The sequence below is a fragment of the Amblyomma americanum genome, chromosome 2 (assembly GCF_052857255.1).
Source record: "Amblyomma americanum isolate KBUSLIRL-KWMA chromosome 2, ASM5285725v1, whole genome shotgun sequence".
Classification (NCBI taxonomy): domain Eukaryota; kingdom Metazoa; phylum Arthropoda; class Arachnida; order Ixodida; family Ixodidae; genus Amblyomma; species Amblyomma americanum.
The window spans coordinates 96,479,978-96,500,413 of NC_135498.1; the positions used below are offsets into that span (position 1 = coordinate 96,479,978).

A 20,436-nucleotide genomic window follows, 5' to 3' on the forward strand; every position below is an offset into this window, starting at 1 on the left:
AAGTGAACACGGCCTATTTCCCCGGACTGTAGAGGAAGAATTATGTTATCGCTACGCATGGGTTCCGATTGGGAACGCCATATGAAGGTAGCAGATACTCTGCGCATCACCTGCACTTTCTTCTTCGCCCAGTGGAGAGCCTGCAGCACATAGGTAAGTTTTCCAAATATTAAAATGTTTCAGACTTGAGCCTGAGCAAACACTGACAAATCCCTACCCATCCAAGCCTGGGTTTGTCGCCTCATGGATATTATCTGTTAATCCCGGTAGGCTCCACCGTTGTGAATTTGGTACAGAGAAACCCCTAGGCACTGAAGGGTCCCGCAGTCCCAGCTTATGCCACCTAAATGACTTGGCGTTGTACCCCAGTGACCCAACCAAAACACCTTGCATTTATCTAGATTGAGAACCACACCTGATACCTCACAAAACTTTTGAGTCAGATGTAATACGCCAAGCACACTCTGTTTATCAAAACAAAAAAGGGCGGCATAATCTGCATAGGCTAAAATCTTATTTTCACACTGCGCCAGGAAGCCACCACAGATAGTGGCGGTGTCAGTAATACTGAGGCAAAGGGGTTCAAGATAAAGGGCAAACAACAAAGGCGATAATGGACAGCCTTGACGAACAGATATATTTAATGAATAGGTTTCGTTAGCTCTTTGTTAACAATTAGCGTTGTCTAGGACCCTTTATAGCACAGTCTTATGCCCCTAAGCAAAACATCTCCACAATTTGCATGCTCTAAGACCGCAAACAAGAAATCGTGTCGAATTTTATCAAATACCTTGAAACGGTCAATCTGTATTAAAGCTACTTGTGCAATATTATGTGATACTGTTTCCAATACTGGACGTGCAATAGGAATATGGGTTTGGAGGCTGCGGCCTCTGATACCGCTTACCTGATCCGTGCCTATTAAGTGAGCGGCAACAACCTGCAGACGATTGCAAAGAGGCTTTACAAAATGATTGTAATCAACATTACAGAGGGGAATTGGACGATATCCTTCAACTGTTTTCAACCAATTTGTATCAGTGTTTTTTTGGAATTAATATAGTATGTCCAGTATAGAAAGTGGGCAGACAATGTTTTGTAGAACTCTATAGTAATACCACCTGCCCCAGGAAATGTCTGAGCCGTCAGTTCAGCAATGACAAGGTTAATTTTGTCCAAACTAATAGGCCCCTCCACTATAACACGCTGCTCATGGTCAAGTCGAGGAAAGGCTTCGAATAAGCGACTGTAATCTGATCTCACATTTGTGCCCGCACAACTACCAAACAGCTTCAAAAGTAGCTGCTTCCATTTGCCAAACGCTCGTTGTTGAGAAATAATCCAAACGAATTTCTGCTTTTTTTGGCAGCAAACAGGTAAGCGGCTGGAGCACGTCCGCAAGGTTGGGTACAAAGCGGAAAAGACATGTAGCCAATCCAAGCAGCTTTTGCAACTGGTTTCTATTAGTGGGACTGGCCATTTTTAAGATGGCTTCAACCTTTTTTTCGTCGGGTTTGATTCCACGATGGTCAAGTTTGTGACCTAGGAATGTGAGCTGGTCGAGGTAAACAGGCACTTGTTCTCGTTTAGCATGACACCTGCCTCAGTTAGTTGTTGAATAACGGTGCGGAGTGTCTCTTTGTGCTCTGTTTCGTCTGAGCCCCAGATACGAATAACGTCCATATGACACACAGCTCTCTTGACACCTTCGAGAATTTTTGACACCTTCTGGAAGTGCTCGGGAGCGGACGCGATGCCAAATGGAACACTGTTGAAGGAAAACCTCACGATTGGCGTGATAAATGTAGCACGCTTCTTGCTGTCTTCACTTAGTGGTATACGCCCGAACCGTGAATTGGCCTGTAGCTTCGAAAACACACTGGCCCTTTGAAGGAGCCCGAGTGTATGCTCGACAGACGGAATCGGATATCATTCTCGCATGACGCAACGGTTGAGTTCAATGAAGTCCACGCAGATTCGAACATCTCCGTTTGGTTTTTGGACTATCACCATAGCTGCACACCATTCAGCCGCCTCATCAACAGGTTAAATGACGCCAATATTTTTCATTCGCTGTAGTTCAAGCCTTGTTTTCATGTAGAGGGGAATTGGAATGCAGCGAGGGGGGGTTCGCAGCTTTGCGCAGGCGAATGTGGTGTTCTCTTATTGGCTTGCTGAGGCCTTGAAACAACGAACGAAATTCGTCTCTTGGGCTCACCTTCTTTGAGGCCGCGCTCTCAAATGTTAGCACCTGCAGGTCTTTGATGACGGGCTTCCAGAGTAAGGGAGTGTGGACATCTTTTAGCACGTAGACGTCTGGGAGCGTTTCACGTCCTTGATAGGCGAGCTAAAGACGCGCTGCGCCCTTGGCTGCGAGAATGCTCCCATCAGGACCGTAGAGCTGCTAAGGAGCACACAACAACGGAGCTGATGTTCGAGCATGCTGAAAGCCGTAGGTTGGAGTAGAGATTCGTCCACGCCTGTGTCAATCTTGAATATGACAGGTTGGCCTTACACGAGTACGGTTGTCTCCCATGTCGGCGTATCGAAGGACGAGATGGTTCCGAGAAATCCACCTTCACCGTCGGGTCCTGATGCTTCAATGATGCCAACCGGGCGGGACATCCAGACAGACGCGTAGTGGCCCTTCTTGTGGCAGCCCCTGCATAACTGCGTCCGCGCTGGGCATAGTGAACGTGGGTGTCGCTTTTTTCCGCACCAACGTCGCCATGTCGATACGCTGTCAGGTGGACGCGGATGTGGCCTTGATTCAAAGTGCTCTCGGCCGTCTTTGACGTGAGCAGCGTTCGTGTGGGGCCTGACTTGCTGTCTGCCTGGTGCAACTTGGTTGACGGCCAGCGTTTCGGGGTGAAGCTCTGCTTGCTGCTGACGTACGCTTTCAACCTGCCTGATGAACTCAAGCGCCTTTTGAAGAGTAAGATCAGCGTCAAGTTGCAGTCTCGCTGACAATTTCTGGTCATGAATGCCGACGACCAGTCTGTCTCGAACCAGTTCCTCTCGGAGGGTGCCGTACTCACAATGATTGGAAAGTCTGTGAAGCGCAGTTACGAAGTCTTCCACGGATTCGTCGTCATTTTGGACCCCCGTGTTGAAGAGTGTCCCTTTAAAACCTGCGTTGCGCCGCAGTATGAAGTAGCTGTCGAACTGCTTCAGTACGTCTTTCTATGTTCTGAGCGTTCTCTCTGGAGAGTTTGAAGGTTCTGAGGACGCCCTCAACCTGGTCGCCAATCAAGTAAAGGAGCGTGTCAACTTGTTGTGACCCTGACTTGTCGCAGAGACCGGAAGACGTGTAAGAATGCTCGAACCACTTCCCCCATTGTGGCCAGTCGGCAGGAGTCCTGGCAGAAGACCTCGGGTGGTTGAATGACGAACACGGAGCAAGACTTCCTCCTTGATGACGAAGGACGACATGTACTGGCCGCGTAGTCCAGGCCATAGACGCTGCTGTGACGAGTGCCACTGTGTTGGGGTATCCGAGTGAGAGGAAGCAACTCTGGCTGGGCTTACTGTGGGAATTGCGTTACTTCTGACGCCATTTTGAGATGCCAACAGGACAGGTTTATTCCAGCCAGGCGAATATCAGCACGAACACGAGACACGTGGCAGCCGCCGCGAGCCTCGCGGGAGTACGGAGCAGCGCAGCCAAGGTAACCAGCTTACCCCCTACATGTGGCTACTGCCTACAACACGAACCACTGGCCCGAACTTTTGGAGCGATTCATCTCAGCTCCAGCCACGATGCCAAATTGATGTTTTGTGGATACAGCATTGTCAGTGCTGAGCTTTACCATTCAGGAAAAAGAAACAACGTCAGCATATGCAAGAACATTGACTTAATTACCCAAAACAAAGAAGCCATGGACGTTACTGTTATACAGAACACTCAAACATAGCAGGGACATCGGACACCCTTGCCTCACAGAACAGCGGATCGGGACAGGGTTCGGCTAATGAAAATCAACAAAAAAGCAAGTCGAACAATTGCTGCAGGAAAGTTTCACCCCTTTAGGTACAGTAGACCTAACATTTCTTCTTTTTAGAAAATAAAACGAATGAATGGCGAGTGCTGTAAAATGTCTTTGCAAGATCGATCTGAAGCAAAGCAAGGCTGAAGAAATTTGAAGACTTGCACGCGGAATGTGTACATTACTTTGAATTGGGCGACCATTCAAGCCACACTCTTGTTGAGGGCCAATAAAAGATACCATTGCGAATTGCAGGCGATTTGGTCAAAATTTAACAAACGTTATGTAGTCCATAAGTACCGAGGTGATGGGCCTATACCCCTCCACTGGGCGCTGTTTTCTTTCGCCAGTTATTTTCAGAATCAAGACTGTGTGCCTTCTTATATTCAAAATCAAGTGCTAGTCGGAATCAAAGGAAGAAACGTGCTTGGGCAGGGCATGTAATGTGACGGATAGATAACCGCTTTGTACGTAGGGGTAACGATGTGGATTCCAAGAAAAGGCAAGGGTAGCAAGCGGCGGCAGAATGTTAGGCGGGCGGATGAGATTAAGCAGTTTGGGGGGATAAGGTAGCAGCAGTTGGCAAAAGACAGTGTTAATTGGAGAGACATGGAAGAGGCCCGTGCCTTGCAATGGGCGCAGTCAGGCTGATTATGATGATGGCTACTTATAAAACATTATGGAAGGGCCTAGACATCAAAATCCATAGTTAAGGCCTGCGGCAGGATGGGGGCCAGAATAGATTTAAATGCTTTGTAAGTTTCCCTCGAAATGACACCGGGACCAGGCGTTTTTGAGTGAGCTAACCGATGGATTGCTAGTTCCACTTTTTTCTGTGTGAAGGAGCACCTAATATTGGAACAATCATCCTCTGATATAGGCGGCTCCTGAAATGGGAAACGCGCAATAAAATTCGAATTATGTATATAAGGAGCACTACTATATGCAGCCGTGTAGTAATTTGCAAAAAAGGACATTACTTCACTATTACCTATCACTAGAGTCCCATTTGATATCGTTCCCCGATTCTTTTTTTTTTTGCAATCGAATGACAACGATCATTAAGCAAAGTTTGTCATGTCCGGCATTCCCAATGCAAAGCACGCTTGGTACAAGCTCGAACTAGTGCACTCCTGTATCGTTCCGCATCATACTTCTTTAACAACACCAATTTTATGCGTATATAAGTCAGGTTCTTCACATTTCAATTCATAAAGTTTGCATACGCTTTTGTTTATTGCCTGCTACTAATATTTACTGTAAAATGACTTAACAGAGCCAATTTTAATAGCTATCGCAGGTACATTCTGTTTGAAAATTTCCCATGTGGCAATTCACTACTAAAAAAAGTATTGATTATGGCGGTTTAACGTCCCATAGCGACTCAGGATATGGGAGACGCTGTAGTGAACGGCTCCGGGAAACACTGTTTTGAGATAATAGAGCGTAAAGAGAAAAAGATGTGAAAAACTATTTTTTATTCGCAGAAACGCCTCCATAGTAATTGGTTTAATAGCCCCCTGCTTCGTAGTCACTGTCGCCGTCATTTTATCGCTTTTCGGCTTGTCGTTTTGACTGTCGGGCCTCTTTTGTAAGCTGTCGTGTTGCTCGGTCCGCAAAGTACATGCGCTTATGGTCAGCTTCCCTCAGCCACTTGATGGTGTTGCTCCCTGGGTTCAATCCACACGCCTTCAAAACGTTGGCCCGTGCGATGCTACCATCATTAAATGAAAGAACAGCATCCAGTGTTGCCATCCGTAGGTTCCGAAGCCTAACAAACACATTCTTTGGCGCGCGTTCCCAAACAACATGGTTGAACGACTCATTTGCATTTTGAGTTCGCCCATGCAGGCACTTCTCTAGGAGCTCAGCCTTCGATAGCTCCCTATAAATGGGTTTGATAGCCTCCAAGACAGATGCAGGCAAACTCTCCTTGTGGAAAAATGGCTTGCCCTCTGACTGACTTCTGTTGAAGGCACACCACATATCAGGTCCCTTTGGGCAAAGTACATGGCATGGGTCATCGTCTGTGGCCGATAAGTGGAAGAAGGTTGCCCAAACGGCCTTTCGCATTTCATCCAGGTTTCCTACATTTCTTCTGATGGCCAAACCATAGTACGTCTGGAGCTTGTCTATTACTGCATCAGTCAGTCGGCCTCGGCCCGAGAGGCTCTTTCCATCAGAGAGTTTTCCTGCTTTGTTTCCTTTTTTTAGCCTTCGTAACATTGTGCCAATCCTTTTTTGCACGTGCCCTATGCACTCAACCTTAGATATTTCAACGGAATCACCATATGGCATTTGTGCCTTCACAGCCATAAAAGCCTTGCTGTCACCATCCCCAAGGTATTTGACGTATCGAGCGCCGTGAAGCTCCTCACTCCTGCCGAAAATTTTCAGTGCTCCTGCGACTTCCATTCCACCGCTGGTGCCTTGGTAGTTGCTTTGGCACACCTCTCTATGAAGGGGGTCACTGTTTGTACCCTTGATGCTGCACTTTGGACAACGTTTAGACAAAACCTCCACATCCAGCACTTTCCCAGGTCTACACTGGTCGCAGAGACTATGCCGTTATTGGAAGTATGGCCTCGCTTCTGCCAGCTTCCATCAAGAGCAACTGCGATGTCTTTATCCCCCTCATTCAGCTGCACAGCTTCGTCAGCTGCCCTTTTCATCGACTCCTGAGCAGCAGCTTCGATGTGACCTAGAAGCTCTTGATTGTATTTCGCAAACTTTGTCGGCGGCTTAGGAAGGTTTAGCATAGCACAGAGTATATTTCCTGCAGCCATTCCCTTACCAATGGACCTCAAGGCATACACTAACCTGAGGTTGGCTTCATAGAGGCCAGAAGTAGTTTTCTTCGACGTCTCAAATCGTTGTGTGGCACTACACACTTCACAGTTCAAACTGTAAACGCTTGCAACACCTACCCGTTTTGTCACGATTTCGATGAGCTCAACACTTCCACCGCACTCTCTGCACACGCAAATCTGTGTAATTGCGGCACAAATGCCGCCCATGTCCATTAAGGCATATTGGCTGCTGCTCTGTAGCACATCCTCTTCCTGGAAGCACAGAGAAAATCTTGAAAGCTTCGATGTCGAGGAGCTGGCGCGTTCGGCGTTCGGGATCTCATTCGGTCGTGGACATCCTTTTGCTTTTTCACGATGAGCGTAGCGGTTGCCGTGAAATTCACGCGTGACGAAGGCCTTCTTTGCCCTGGGCATCTCAACTTGTCAGCAGCAACCAACACCGGCACAATTTACAATACTGATCGAAAGGGATAGCACTCGGACGCAGCTGCATGAAGGTTGCAGAAACGTGGAAAAAACGTGCAAAGCGTCTCAGGATTGTCTTGGCTAAAAAAGAGGGGCTGTACAATAGTTGCCAGACAATTTTTTATATGTAGCTGATTTTAGACAAGTTTTGAAATCAGGTGGTGGACTTTTTGGTTGAAAAAATTGACGTTAATCCTGAAAGGGGGCGTGGCCGCTCACTACTTGGTTTCGGAAAAAGTGCGATCATGGAACATGTGTAGAAAGAATTGAACTTCTAAAATTCCAATAGAAAAAAAAACGATTTTTTTCCAATTTTACCTTACCCTGTGCCCTTAACGTGCACTGACATCGTACAGTACACGGATCTCTAGAATTTCGCCTCCATTGAATTTCGACAGCTGCGGCCGTGATGGAACACGCGTCTTTCGGGTCAGTAGTCGACCTCCATAACCACTGAACCACTGCGGCGGCTCGACAGCTGATAAAAGTTGTATGAGGGAAAAGCCTCTTAAAGTTCGCCATAAAAATGTGACACAATTATCGTACAGATGTCATACACATGTATTTCAATAGGAAAAATCATACATGTACCATAAATATGTCATACAATAGCATACACTTTGTATGGCATTTGTATGACGAAGCCTGTATGAGGTTATTGCATCATACAACTTTTAACTGGGATTGGAGCTGCGAGCGCAGATCGATAAAAAAATTTGGCGGTGGTTTAGCTCTGGTTAAACCTGGAGTAAAGCAATAGCTACAGTTGGCCGAGTAGAACTTGGTCACTGACCAACCACGTGACGAACTACGTGATCAGCCATGGCGCCGTGCCGCGGGCAGTTGCTCCGCACCGCGTGACCAACCACGTGTCACAGCGTGGCAGGGCCGCCACGCTGAAGGCTCGAAATGCTACCGTAATGCAGCTATCGCTACAAAACTCTCATTTACAAGCGATTAGTTTAACGTCCAAAGCGCCCACCGCGGCCTAAATTGGGAACGGTCCTTGCAGCCGACCCGGGCTACCATATAACGATGGTCACAAAACGCAACCGGTTTAGCTTACTATACCTTGGACGGTACTCGGCCGGGCACCCCACCCCGGCCGCTCGTGCAGTGTGCTGCGCGCGTGACTAGTTCGAGATAGGACGCTACGGGCGCGCGCCTATGTATATACAGTATATTTCTTTCCTGTATTATAACTTGGACGGTACTCGGCCGGGCACCCCACCCCGGCCGCTCGTGCAGTGTGCTGCGCGCGTGAATAGTTCGAGACAGGACGCTACGGGCACGCGCCTATGTATATACAGTATATTTCTTTCCTGTACTATACCTTGGACGGTACTCGGCCGGGCACCCCACCCCGGCCGCTCGTGCAGTGTGCTGCGCGCGTGAATAGTTCGAGACAGGACGCTACGGCGCGCGCCTATGTATATACAGTATATTTCTTTCCTGTACTATACCTTGGACGGTACTCGGCCGGGCACCCCACCCCGGCCGCTCGTGCAGTGTGCTGCGCGCGTGAATAGTTCGAGACGGGACGCTACGGGCGCGCGCCTATGTATATACAGTATATTTCTTTCCTGTAAATAATTGTGCACAGTATCCACTCACGCGCACCTATTTTTGAACAGAGGCTGGACATTGGTGCGGTAGGCGCAAACTTTATTGCTCTATGTATTTTATAAATAGTGTACAAAGCTCTCCCATGTCGTTTCTTGCTATCCTAACCTCTGTACTTCTCGCTATCTTCCTCCCCCTTTCACCTCCGCCGGCTGCAGCTCGGGTGCTCAAGATATTTAATAGCAATTGCCGCGGACGGCAACATTTTTTCCCATAACTTTTTCTTTATTCTTTAAGTAAACCTCTACTACTACTATAATTTCTAAAACAATCCCCTGTAAAACTAGTATCCAGATGTATAATTCCTATCTAGGTGAGGTTGCGACTACCCCTGAATGCGCGTGAATAATGGAGAAGCATGGCATGAAGCTCCTGCACCGATAAGCTGTTTATCTTCTATAACTGGTGAAAAAACAGCCCCGCTTCTGTCCCCGCGGGCATTAGTACCAGCACGATCAATTGGGTTAAAAACGCAATAAAAGTAACCGATTAGCGCCATACGGCGGTCGCAGTTCAGTTAACCACCCATACACTCAAAAAGACTAATGCGCTGTGCCGCATTATTCAGCGCCTATTTATCAGTCGCTATTTCTCTTCAAGACGAAGGCAGTGGTAGAACACTCTCCAGCTCACAACCCTTCGAGGCATAGCTATGACTACTAGGGCCGGTTTGTAGGCCATGAAGGGTCGTTGGTTCAGGCATGTAGGAGGGAGAACCCAGTGAATGCTTTGTGGTGTGTATATGATTTAGTAACATGTGTTTGGGATGTGTACTAATCTTATAGCAATTAAGAGAGAAAGGAAATATAAATTGGTCAGAAATTGCGCAGAATGAAAACACAGTGTAAAGCTGCTTCATTGCACTGAAAGCAATGGCGTGCAGAGCACGAGCATGTAGCGACAGAGTACGTCGGCAAGTGTAGCCTAAATTGTGGTTGTGATTGTTAATCATTATATGGGATTAATAATCGCTAACACGATCGGTAATAGTTGTCATAATCAATTATCGCGATCAGTAATGTGATTTGGGATTTGTCGTTGGTTAGATATGAGGAGAGAAAGAAAAGTATTAAAAAAAGAAGGTGCTGTCACGTACACTCTTAAGGCAAAGCTTAAGCGTCCTCCAAATTCTTAAGGGTGTTTTCGTTTTTTATGACGACCTACGTGGAGTCGAAGTGCAGATGGTTTGAAACAGCTGGCAAATTGTGTTGTGAAGGAACAAAATTTGACGTACTTGTCGAAACATTCACTTTTCTTTTCTTACCTCTGTGCCTTCTTGTGTATTTTCCACTCTTCTCTTACGACATATATAAAGTGAACCTGTAATGGCGATTAAGCGTTATTCTCCTATTTATTTTGAATGTAAGATTGCTTCATACTTTCCTGCGTTATTTTTGTATTCTTTCAAAAGTGAGTGCATGCGCGACCCCTTGAGTGTGTATACAATCAAATCCACATGTGTAAAAATCTCTGATGGGATACAATATCATGAAATGAAGGTAATAAAGAAATAAAAATGAATACCCGGACGACGCCGACTGCCACTTATCTGTTGATTAAATGCCGGAAAATACAGCAGGGAGAGCTCACAAAGAGTAACGTGGCAGTTTAGGCTTGTCGGTTTTTGCATGACGGAAGCTACAGCGCATTAAGGAGCGAGGACACAATAAATGAAGACTTATGGGATGCACGAGCTTTGATATACAACCGTTTATTTGGAACCACAGAACTGAATATATAGGAAGAGTGTGGCCAGCATCGAGCATGCGCAGCAGGCGGGAGTTCATGGCGAGTAAGAGCGATCGATAGCTTTGACACGCAGGAAGCACTATATCGGGACAGATTATCGAAGCAGAAATTATAGATTGATTAGACGCTTCCTGCCTCCGATATTAGCTTTGGACAAGCGACCAACAGTCATTTTGCCAAGAGCTCAAATTGTTTATAGGCAGGCACCTGACACTGCCCCTTGCTCGTCATAGTAACCACAACGGCACTCTGCTCCGTCTTGCAAGCAGAGTAAAAGGAGGAGCCTAGCTGAAGGAGTGTACCCTATGACCTCACATGATGGAGCATTTGCAAACATGCGGCTGACAGTCTTCGTCATCACAGGGTCCTGAAAGTCCAGGGTTGAAGTAGAGCTTTTTCTCCCAACCGATATGCACTACGCTGGGTGTCTGCTTCCGAAGTCCTTCCTCGGATGCGGCGCAGTGCTTTTTAACTATGCCGCTCACTCGATACATCAGATCTGCCAAGTTCTCGTCGCAAGCGTACTCGCAAAAGACTTCGAAGAGTGTCGTAAGAAAGAATGAGCCAGTAACTTCGTCCCTGTACGCCTTGTAGCCTGGACTGGCGGCATAAATGATGCACATGTCTGAGCATCCAGAGGCATACAGTGGAGTGCTTGGCTCGGTGCTGGGTCTCTCGTCCTGGGATAGAAGCATTGGGATGGCGTCCGCTTGGCCCAAGGGGCCCGAGGTGCCAGAATCTTCGTATGCTGAAAAAGTGCACGTAATATGAAGAGCGCATAATTAGGCGGTAAGACGCTAAAAACTGCAGTGTTTAGAAACAAGTATTCATCCTAGCCCTAGCCTCCATGAATTCAGAAACATACACCTCACAGTTCCTAGAGTTAGCTTTAATTTGCGCTGCTGCTGTTATCAATCGCTATTTGTGACCATTCCGCAAAAGGCAGTTTCGAAGATCTCGTTTTCTTTATATTCTTCATTGAGCAGTGATAGCACGCGTACTCAGATTGCAATTTACTGTATTTCGATCACGTGGCTGCTCACAGTTCAGTTCCTTTGCAGGTACATTACAATGTACCGCACATTAAGGACTTCTCTTTATTCTCGCACACTTGACGAGCCTCCAGTACCTGACCAGTTAACCGTCATATTGCCGAGAAGCAGGCATTATGAAATCAAGGAAGCCTGTAATCTAAGAATTTCAGAACTTAGAAAGGCACGACGGACAGGCCCACACAAACAGAGAAGATGCTATACATTGCTTCTGGTGGCATCACAAATACCAGACTTTTCACATCTATAGTAGGATGGAAAGTTGGGCTAGTAGAGCGAAGTTCATTTTGAAGCAAAAACCGCAGCGCGAACAAGGACGCAGACCGAAAAAAAGTACACAACACAGACACTATCTCGCAACTAACAATTCAATCAGAACGAATAAACATTTATCGCCACAGAATACGGCACGCGACCAGAAATTATTAGGCAATCAACTAAGGATTCAGTTATGACACACTTCGAAACGACCTGTGAAACATCAGGTGCTACCAAGGAACCGTGTTCTGTATGATCCAAAGTTACAGACGGCATGCTCATACATATGCCTGTTTTCTTTTTGACGAAGCAAGCTTTCACAATCTCTCTCCAGCGTTGGTCACGATGCTGGTATAATTAAACGGTTCCTTCAAATTCGGGTTTAAAATCCATTTTTCCAACACACAGAGCTGAATATTTATCCTTCTGACCATGATTCTTCGCGCTGCTTTGCCTGTGCCGCACCAAGCACTTAAAAGGGTGAAAAGTTTTCCTGTCGTCGACATGTTCACCTGTCATCACATTTAGGCATTGTAGCTTTAAGGGTGTCGAGCGCGTTAACGTGTTAACGTTGACGTTGAATCGGCGGCGAATATTTCTTAGATTACGCGTCATGCGATGAACATAGGGTATGGTCACTATTCTTTTTCACTTCCGCGTTCTTTCACCTTACGGATTCGTGGTTCGGTGACCCATGGCGATGGCAATCAATTTCTCCGATGCTATTTTTAGGACCGACTGTGGAAATCCTGCCATGGCCACTCAATGCACCTACAATGAAACCCATTCTGCGATGGAATATGTAGATGATTTAACGAGCGCAGAACGCAGGCATGAGAGGGCTGACATTTTTTACCAATGTTTAGTGTTCTGAAGAGAAATTCAATACAGGTATTTTGAGCGTTGCTTCCTGATCCAACTTGTGCGGCCCTCCTTGAGCCAAAGCTATAAATCTAGAAACTGGAGTTCATCGGTCAGTGGAATTTGTGAAGTAAACCTTGAATGATATCTGGACATGCGCCGTATTCTCACGTGATAGAAGTTGATTCCTTTTGACTGAAACTTCAGTTGCGAGACAGCGCCTATGGAGTACTTTTCTTCTTACTTTGTCCTTGTTCCCGGTGTGTTTTTCCTTCAAAATGAAATTCTGCACCTTGCACAATTTTTTGCACCACTGTGACCTTAGAACAATTGATGATAGTGGGTTTTGTTTCGGTAATCACGTATTTCGCACAGTGGTGCTACAGAAGCAAAATTGCCCAAGCCAGCGCTGTCGGCCAGTTTTTTCACCTGCTATGAAGTTGAATTTTTCTTCATCGTCTCTGCAAGTAGCACCATGCCGCCTCTTCCAGGGATAAGTTGTATTGCAAAAACTCTACAAGCAAGGAGCACAAGTTCTAGACAAACAAATCAGGTCCGAAAGAGGCGTGCTGAGAATAGGAGCGGGTGATGAATTTTGTTTTCGGAAGCGCTTTCTGCAGCGGATGCCCCACATTTCTAGCTCCTTTACACGCACATCAACGCGACCCAGTGAAGCAGGGCAGAAGTTACAAGGTCTTGTCAAGCTTAGCAGTAGTTTCGTTTGTCGACAGATAAGAACTTCTTCAATATGCAACTGCGCAATCAAAAAGAGGTTCGTTGCTTTTGCCGTCATCGTCTCCGCCTTTTCCTGTGAGCAGACCCTGAGTAACGAACAACTGAAGCATACCGTATCGTTGCTTTCAAGGTCCGGAAGTAATTAATTACGCTCGAAACGTTGCCGCTGGTTTGTATTAAAGAACAATGGTTTAGGGCTCTGACTATAATTTTTCTTCTTTTGAGTAGGCACTGCTTTAGCTATTGACCGTTTTGTAATTTTTACCTGTCTGCTTGAAAGCCCATTAATATATAGACAATAGCTGCTGCGTATATAGCACTGCCCGTGGTGCATAGAGAAGCACCAATTAGTTGAATAAGAGTAGTGGAGACAGTGCACAGACAATGACCGAGGGGTGTACTCACGCCCACGGCAGGCCTGCACGATGAAGACTTTCGGCTTCCCCATCAAAGTGGGGCAATTCTCATTGCTAAATAGATCATAGATGTCTTCGTGCAGACGCAGTACCACTCCATCTACTCCAGCAATGTAGTCCCACATTCCGTGGGACATCAGAACCACCACCAAGCAGTCGGCGTCCCTGTGGTGGTCAGGATTGGCCGCTTCCTCGAGAACCGCCTTCATTTGCTGCGCAATCACAAATGTGAGCCGCATTTCGATGCTTAGCTTATCCATTTGAAAGGCGATTCGACTGCATCATATGAAGGTTAGCGTGAGGCTCAATCGGTTAAGTTTTGACATCGCAGCCGCAAAACGATGAGCACAGTTAGCGCTCTCTGCCGTGCTTAACATTACCAATAGAGTACACATTTACTACTAATCCTAATTTCAAGGATCTAAGTGTAAATCAGCTTCTGTGTTAGATCTATTTTTATGCCGGTATCAGTCTTACACTTAGGCTTAGTCAGATTTTATGCCGGTATCAGGCAAACCTTCAGTATGCACAACAGCGTTACTGAATGAGGGCCGAAAACACGATCTCTCTGAAAGAAACAAAGGAATTACGTGTCCTAGTTACCACATCGTGCGTAGTTAATTCCTTAGGAATTTCAGGAAATTTTTCAATATTAACCAATTTGGAAGGACACGTTGCGTAAAACTTTCTCAATACTGTCAATTGTTTTATCGTCACACTGAGTGTTACTAGGGCTGTGATGTATAAAAGGGCTCGGTTTAAAAGTTATTTAGCGTTCAATGCAAATTACAAAGAATAATCTCATACGCAGAAGAGCTTCGCTTTCTTGTGTGAATTTTAGCAACAGCATATTTATCTTTATTTTATCACTCTAACCCACGTCAAATAGTTCTAAAAACTAATTATATTGTGGTAAATTTCCTTCAACTTTACTCTTTGAGGCTTGCATATATTATTTAAAGACGTGTATGGCACGCATATATCAGAGACAAAGCCTTTACATGAGGCCATGGGCTATCCATGTTCCTGGTGCATACCATCTGGTGGTAGGGACAATTTTTTTCACGACCACCTAATAAAGAGATAAAATAGTTGACAAGAATCTGTTTGTATACTTTTCATTATTTTTTCAAAAACAAAAAGATACTTTTTAACAATGCCTTGCTGTTTACAACGTTTTAATCTGTTGACCTGCGAACTACGGTCATTTATTTTTATTACTCTAAAGGTTTGAAAGCAAGCGGTGGGGCAAGTAACCTTCCCCATCCTGGAACCTACCTGACTTCTATAGAGTACACATAAGTTATATATTAAAATTACACAATTTTATCTTACTCCAAAGAGTTGATGTAAGCACGTTTTGAATGAATCTCTGCGCTTAAAAGTGTGCTCACCTAAATAAATGGTGCTAGAAATTAGAGTAGGATAAAAACTGCAGTAGTCATTGAGTGCGTACGACTCCAACATATGCGGGGCGTACATTCAAATGATCTTACTTATTAGCGTATTTCCTTAAACAGAGGCATCGCGCAGCTGTCAAAAACTGCGAAGTTCAGCAGCACAAAAAAAGACATGTAATAGCATTATTGCTGCAACAATACATTTACTCAAGGGATTATTTTAGCAGTAGAAGAAATTAACAAAATTCAGGAGTTTACAACATTCAAAAAGCGTCTCATAGCATGACTGATTCAAAACGGCTGTATTAAAAGCTGATCTTTTACTTTCACGGTCACCCATTACGCGCTCAGCTAAAACTGCGAGGTCACAAAGACAAATTATTGCTCTCAAATTGAGTTTAATACTGACCGCTATGCGCCATCCCCAGCGTAATTTCTCTATGAGGTACGTGACATAGCCGTCAACTTCTACATGCTGTGAAAACGAGTTGCCGCTGAGAATACCTCACGGTTAACTCGTTGTGTTACATTTGTACATTTGGGCAATGTGCAATGAAGACATTGCTTTTCTCTCCTCACTTCTTGCGACTCAAGGTTAGAAAATTCGGTTCCACTCTGGATGCATTCTATCTGCTACTGATGTGATTCTCCTAAATAATTTTTTTTCAACTCATCCAGCAATATGTGTACCCATAGGTAGCTCGGAAGTATTTCACGCAAAAAACTAAAATACCTAATTTCGAAGCCTGTGAATTAAACTGCTTATCGCCGGCGCAGCAGTCGATCTCGCTTACAACCATTTACACATCAGTTCATGTTTAGTAAAGAACGGGTTACATGCACCGACACAGCATTTTAGTATTGTTTTTTTCTACGAATCAAGTAACTGTCGCTTTCCATCCTGATCTCGTGCTTGGAATTCGGTTTTCGCATCCTTGTGGTTCGCATCCGGGTTTATTTTAATTTGTTCAATGATTTTCTTCAACAGTGCTCATTCCTTTTTCTTCACTTTGTAACCCTGTGAGGAACTAATGTGTGTATTTCGCACATTTCAGGGAAGAACTTACCAAAACAGAGTCACCGTTCATGCTGCTTTTATGGTTTTCAGGTGGTTAGAGTGCAATTATGCTCCAATAAAGCCAATCAGCCGACCAAGAATCAGCTCCTGAAAAACCCATTACAATCTGCAGCACTTGTTTCACAGATGTGTTGCAATTAAGCAGGTTTGCGGATGGGGTCGGCTTTTATTACGTTGCATTCACTTGGATCGGCTTGAATCGATTTGGAGCAGTGCAATAAACTACAACGAGTTTGAGCTACATGACGGCTCAGCATGGGCTGCCAAAAATGGTTTCCGCGGTAAGGTGAACAGCGGCAAAGAGTAAACTGCCAAAATAGCGCTACGATCAAGCCGCACTCTGAGATAACAGCACTGCAAAACAACATTATGGTCACACGGGATAATTGCACGTACGTACACTGCACTGGAGTGCACAAGAAAACCCAATTTACCACTCTTTGCTCCTAAAACGCAGTTATTTCGGAAAAGCTCTCCAGAGGCGCCCAAATTTGTTGGCAGCTATTTGGCAGGGGAACTCATCCCCCTTGAATGGAGAGGCAAAGCGTATGCATGCGGGATTGAAACAATTTTTAGCAGGAAATCTACACAGCTATCCGTGACGCATGTATTAGCCAAAGATTTGAGATGGACATCGACCTCTATGTGTATTTTAATGGGTGCTAAAATGCTATTACATGTGCGTATTTCCTTAAAAATACTTAGGTATAAAGGATTTGCAATAAATCTGTTTAGCACTTCGCCTTCATCTTCGGACCTGTGGGAAAGCATTTTCATATCTAATTAATAGACGGAAATTATGATTGCCGTGAAATTTAGCGGTCTTATTATGGCACTCGTCTTGTGATGCTTAGAAGCAGATCTCTCTTTCATTATGCATCAGTTTCGTTTATCATTCTTTATGTCAGCTCTTCATGCAGTGTGAACCTAAGATCGCTGTTGGCAATGGCGAGGAGCCCAGCAGGGCAAAGCGGCGAAGGGTGCAGGAAAGAAGGAAACGAGGGGTAAGCGCGGCTCTGATAAGTGTAAAAGCTTCCTGAGCGAAAAGATATGGCCGCACGCCCATAAGGGTCGCTCTTACGCTGAAACCGGAGCACTGCTCAAAGATAACACTACCGCCGTTGTGGCGGCAGAGCCTGCGTGCGCGCCGACATAGCGGCACCAAAAGCAACGAACAGAGTTCTTTGCTGAACGTAAGAATGCTTTCACAAGCCCTGAACACGTTGCTTATGAGCAAAAGTTTCTTCGCTGCGCATGTAGATTTGGCGGGTGGCGATACTTACGTTCATGTTAAATCAGCCGAGCGCATTTTTGTGTTCCAATACGCTTACTCTTATTGCATGCATAAAGAATTTGCTTCATAAAAGAAACTCGCAGCAGATTAAACAGTGTTAAGCGCGGTTGGAGGTTTTAGAAGGCGCATCGCGTTGCTAACCCTTTTTTGGCAAATTGTAATTTTTCTTCACTTCTATAAATTAAATCCGCCTTCCACCATTTAGAACGGCTTGTCTCAGTCCCAGTGTTTTAATGCCATATACTCTTTAAATCGTAGTAGCATAAAAGTTGGCGATTGAAAAGCGGCAACAGTGCATTACGCGACGTATTTTAATCACTGACCATGCTCTAAAGTAGGCTTAACGCGGATAAAGACAGGCTTAACCCTCTATAATAAATTGCTAATTTATCAGGTTTGCCCATAAATAGGGATTTCAGGAGCAGCTTAACGCCTATTACCGGATGTTTTATGTACGATCAAATCTGTTAAGGGACTCAAAAAAAATGCTTCATCTCAATCAGTGCTACGCCATGAGTAACCCACTGCACGGAATAAATTTGGATATTCCTTTATATGGTAACTTTGCATTGCGCTTTCCTTAGCGATGGTCCCACTGAGACCCTTCTACTGTACGAGGCTACAGCTTGAGCTTCAAGCACATCGGAACTCAATTATTATCCAGTTCGCCGTATTCCTGTATTACAAACGTGGGTTCCCACTAAAGCACAATAAAAATATTAGAGCCCAAGCTCCTGATAGGACGTTGGCCTGCTTCATGATTTTCGACGAATGCGCTGGTGCACAAGTCTGCCTCTGTGCAAGGTAAGCGCAAGTGACGATCAAGGATAGACTGACATTTGATCTGGCAATGACCAATCAGCTGACAATCGAGGATGGACACGCAAAAGTTGAAGTGTAGGCTCGTAAAGCAACTTATGCTATAAACAATAATGCTAAAATTACTTGATCAGTTGTCACAATATTTCGACTAGAAAAGATTAAAAATAATTTCATGGTACTTTCCCCTTGAATAAGGACATAAATAACGGGGGGGGGGGGGATATGTGGGTGTGTAAGCGAAGGTACACAACAATAAAACCTGGTTATGCGGATATTTGGGCTGCATTCGCAAATATGGTTTAAATGAGGTGTGAGAATGTTAAAAAGAGTAAAACAAAAAAGAAGAAAGCCATACTGAGCGTGGATAACTTACTTTGGCAGTGAGATCTCGGCGAACGTCGCAGTCGAAGTGCAGAGCATTGAACAAGGTTTCCATGCGGTCTGCATCAACATCCGATCCATGGCGCCAGTGATCGGGGTTGTGGAACTCCACGTTGTTGATGATGATGCACTTGCCTCGAGGTGAGTTCTCCATGCGGTATACCTGAAGGCCAAAAATCGTTCGAAAATTTTTGAAAGTTTTCGAATGTTTCGGACCAGTTATTGCGAGTGCTGAGTGCGTAATGTATTACGCAGTCAGGGCCTTTTCTACGAGGGCCATTCAGGGCCATTCAGGGCCATTATTCAGGGCCATTCCTACGAAGGGCCATTCCTATGAGGTGCAACCATACGCACTCCAACCACCTCATACAGACACAACCACTGAAACATACACAATCCAATAGCCAGGAATTCTATTGTTTTAAAGCAGAGGCGCAAACTCTGTACTTTCTACTTGCACTATACCGACGGCTCATCAAGCAGAAATAGTGAGAGTTTCACGCTCATGGGTTAGCTCTAAAATCTAATGGTCAATGTAAACTAAAATCCTCTACTGCATGCGGCTACCAGAAGACACGGCCATACCACTGTGGGAGATGTTACTATTGTCAAACTGGGTGTGAGCCTGATGAAGATCTAAAACGTCTCAATGAGGTAAAAGCCCGAGTGGACAGCACCTGAAAAATCATGGAAATGCTTTCTGAACCAGAAGAAATAAGTGACGATGATCTCACGTTTTCTCCGGTCATCCGGTTTCTGGCCGATGTCACCTTCATCTCAAGGCAGCCAGGATTCATACCTCTTGCATGACCTGAGAAGTAGAAGTATTTAGCGGGATTTATTTATCCTAGGCATATTTAAAAAAGAACTAAGGCAGAACAATCATCCTGCTTACACAACGACGCGCAGCAAACTGCCACACCTATTCCTAAACAATAGGTAGCATTGTTTACTGTAACCGTAAAATTGTAGTCTCTTATCTTCATCTGCGTTAATGAGTTTTTGTCCCCATTTTAATCACAGGACTGTTCGGAGCACCCTTCCTTCTTCAGTGCCCTCGCCTGAGCCTGGATGCTATAAGGAACATTGGCAGCAAATGTTCATGGCAGTCGAATGGCGGGAGAAAGTTTATTTATGCGAAGTCTTATCATCCAACTGCCTGAAATGTCTTGAGGTACTAGAGGTGTACATTAGCTAGCAACATCACCAGATAGCTGAGTCCATAGAGGCGATAAAATGTTTTTATAACTAAAATTCTCACCCCGGTAACTTTTGCTGCCGATTGTACTACTGTGAAATGGACTGAGAGCATGAGGAGGTTCTCTGTAGCCCTACTTGGAAGGAGTAAAAAATTGGGAATGCAGGCCCCTTTTATTACTTAGTTCAACGTACCCGGCATGCTATAGCATATTTTGAGCGATTCTTCTTGCTAAGATCTGCTGCCAGCTCAGCATATAAATTTATGAAACGTGACCAGCCAGCAACGTGCTTTGAGAAATTTAAATG

The 20,436-nt window shown here is 45.1% G+C and overlaps 1 protein-coding gene across 4 annotated transcripts in view; it reads right to left on the reverse strand.

Annotated features, from left to right (window-relative positions):
• Positions 1-10,579: 10,579 nt before the first annotated feature.
• The window catches only part of LOC144121647 (caspase-14-like), a 53,829-nt gene continuing 43,972 nt past the window's right edge, over positions 10,580-20,436 (reverse strand). For all 4 annotated transcript variants that reach the window (XM_077654970.1, XM_077654969.1, XM_077654971.1 and 1 more), the window contains 4 exons: positions 19,665-19,741; positions 18,923-19,093; positions 13,945-14,167; positions 10,580-11,381 (listed from right to left, as the gene is read on the reverse strand). In XM_077654970.1, coding sequence (XP_077511096.1) covers positions 10,945-11,381; positions 13,945-14,167; positions 18,923-19,093; positions 19,665-19,741 — 908 coding nt within the window. In that variant the 3' untranslated portion in view covers positions 10,580-10,944. The remainder of the gene's footprint in view (positions 11,382-13,944; positions 14,168-18,922; positions 19,094-19,664; positions 19,742-20,436) is intronic.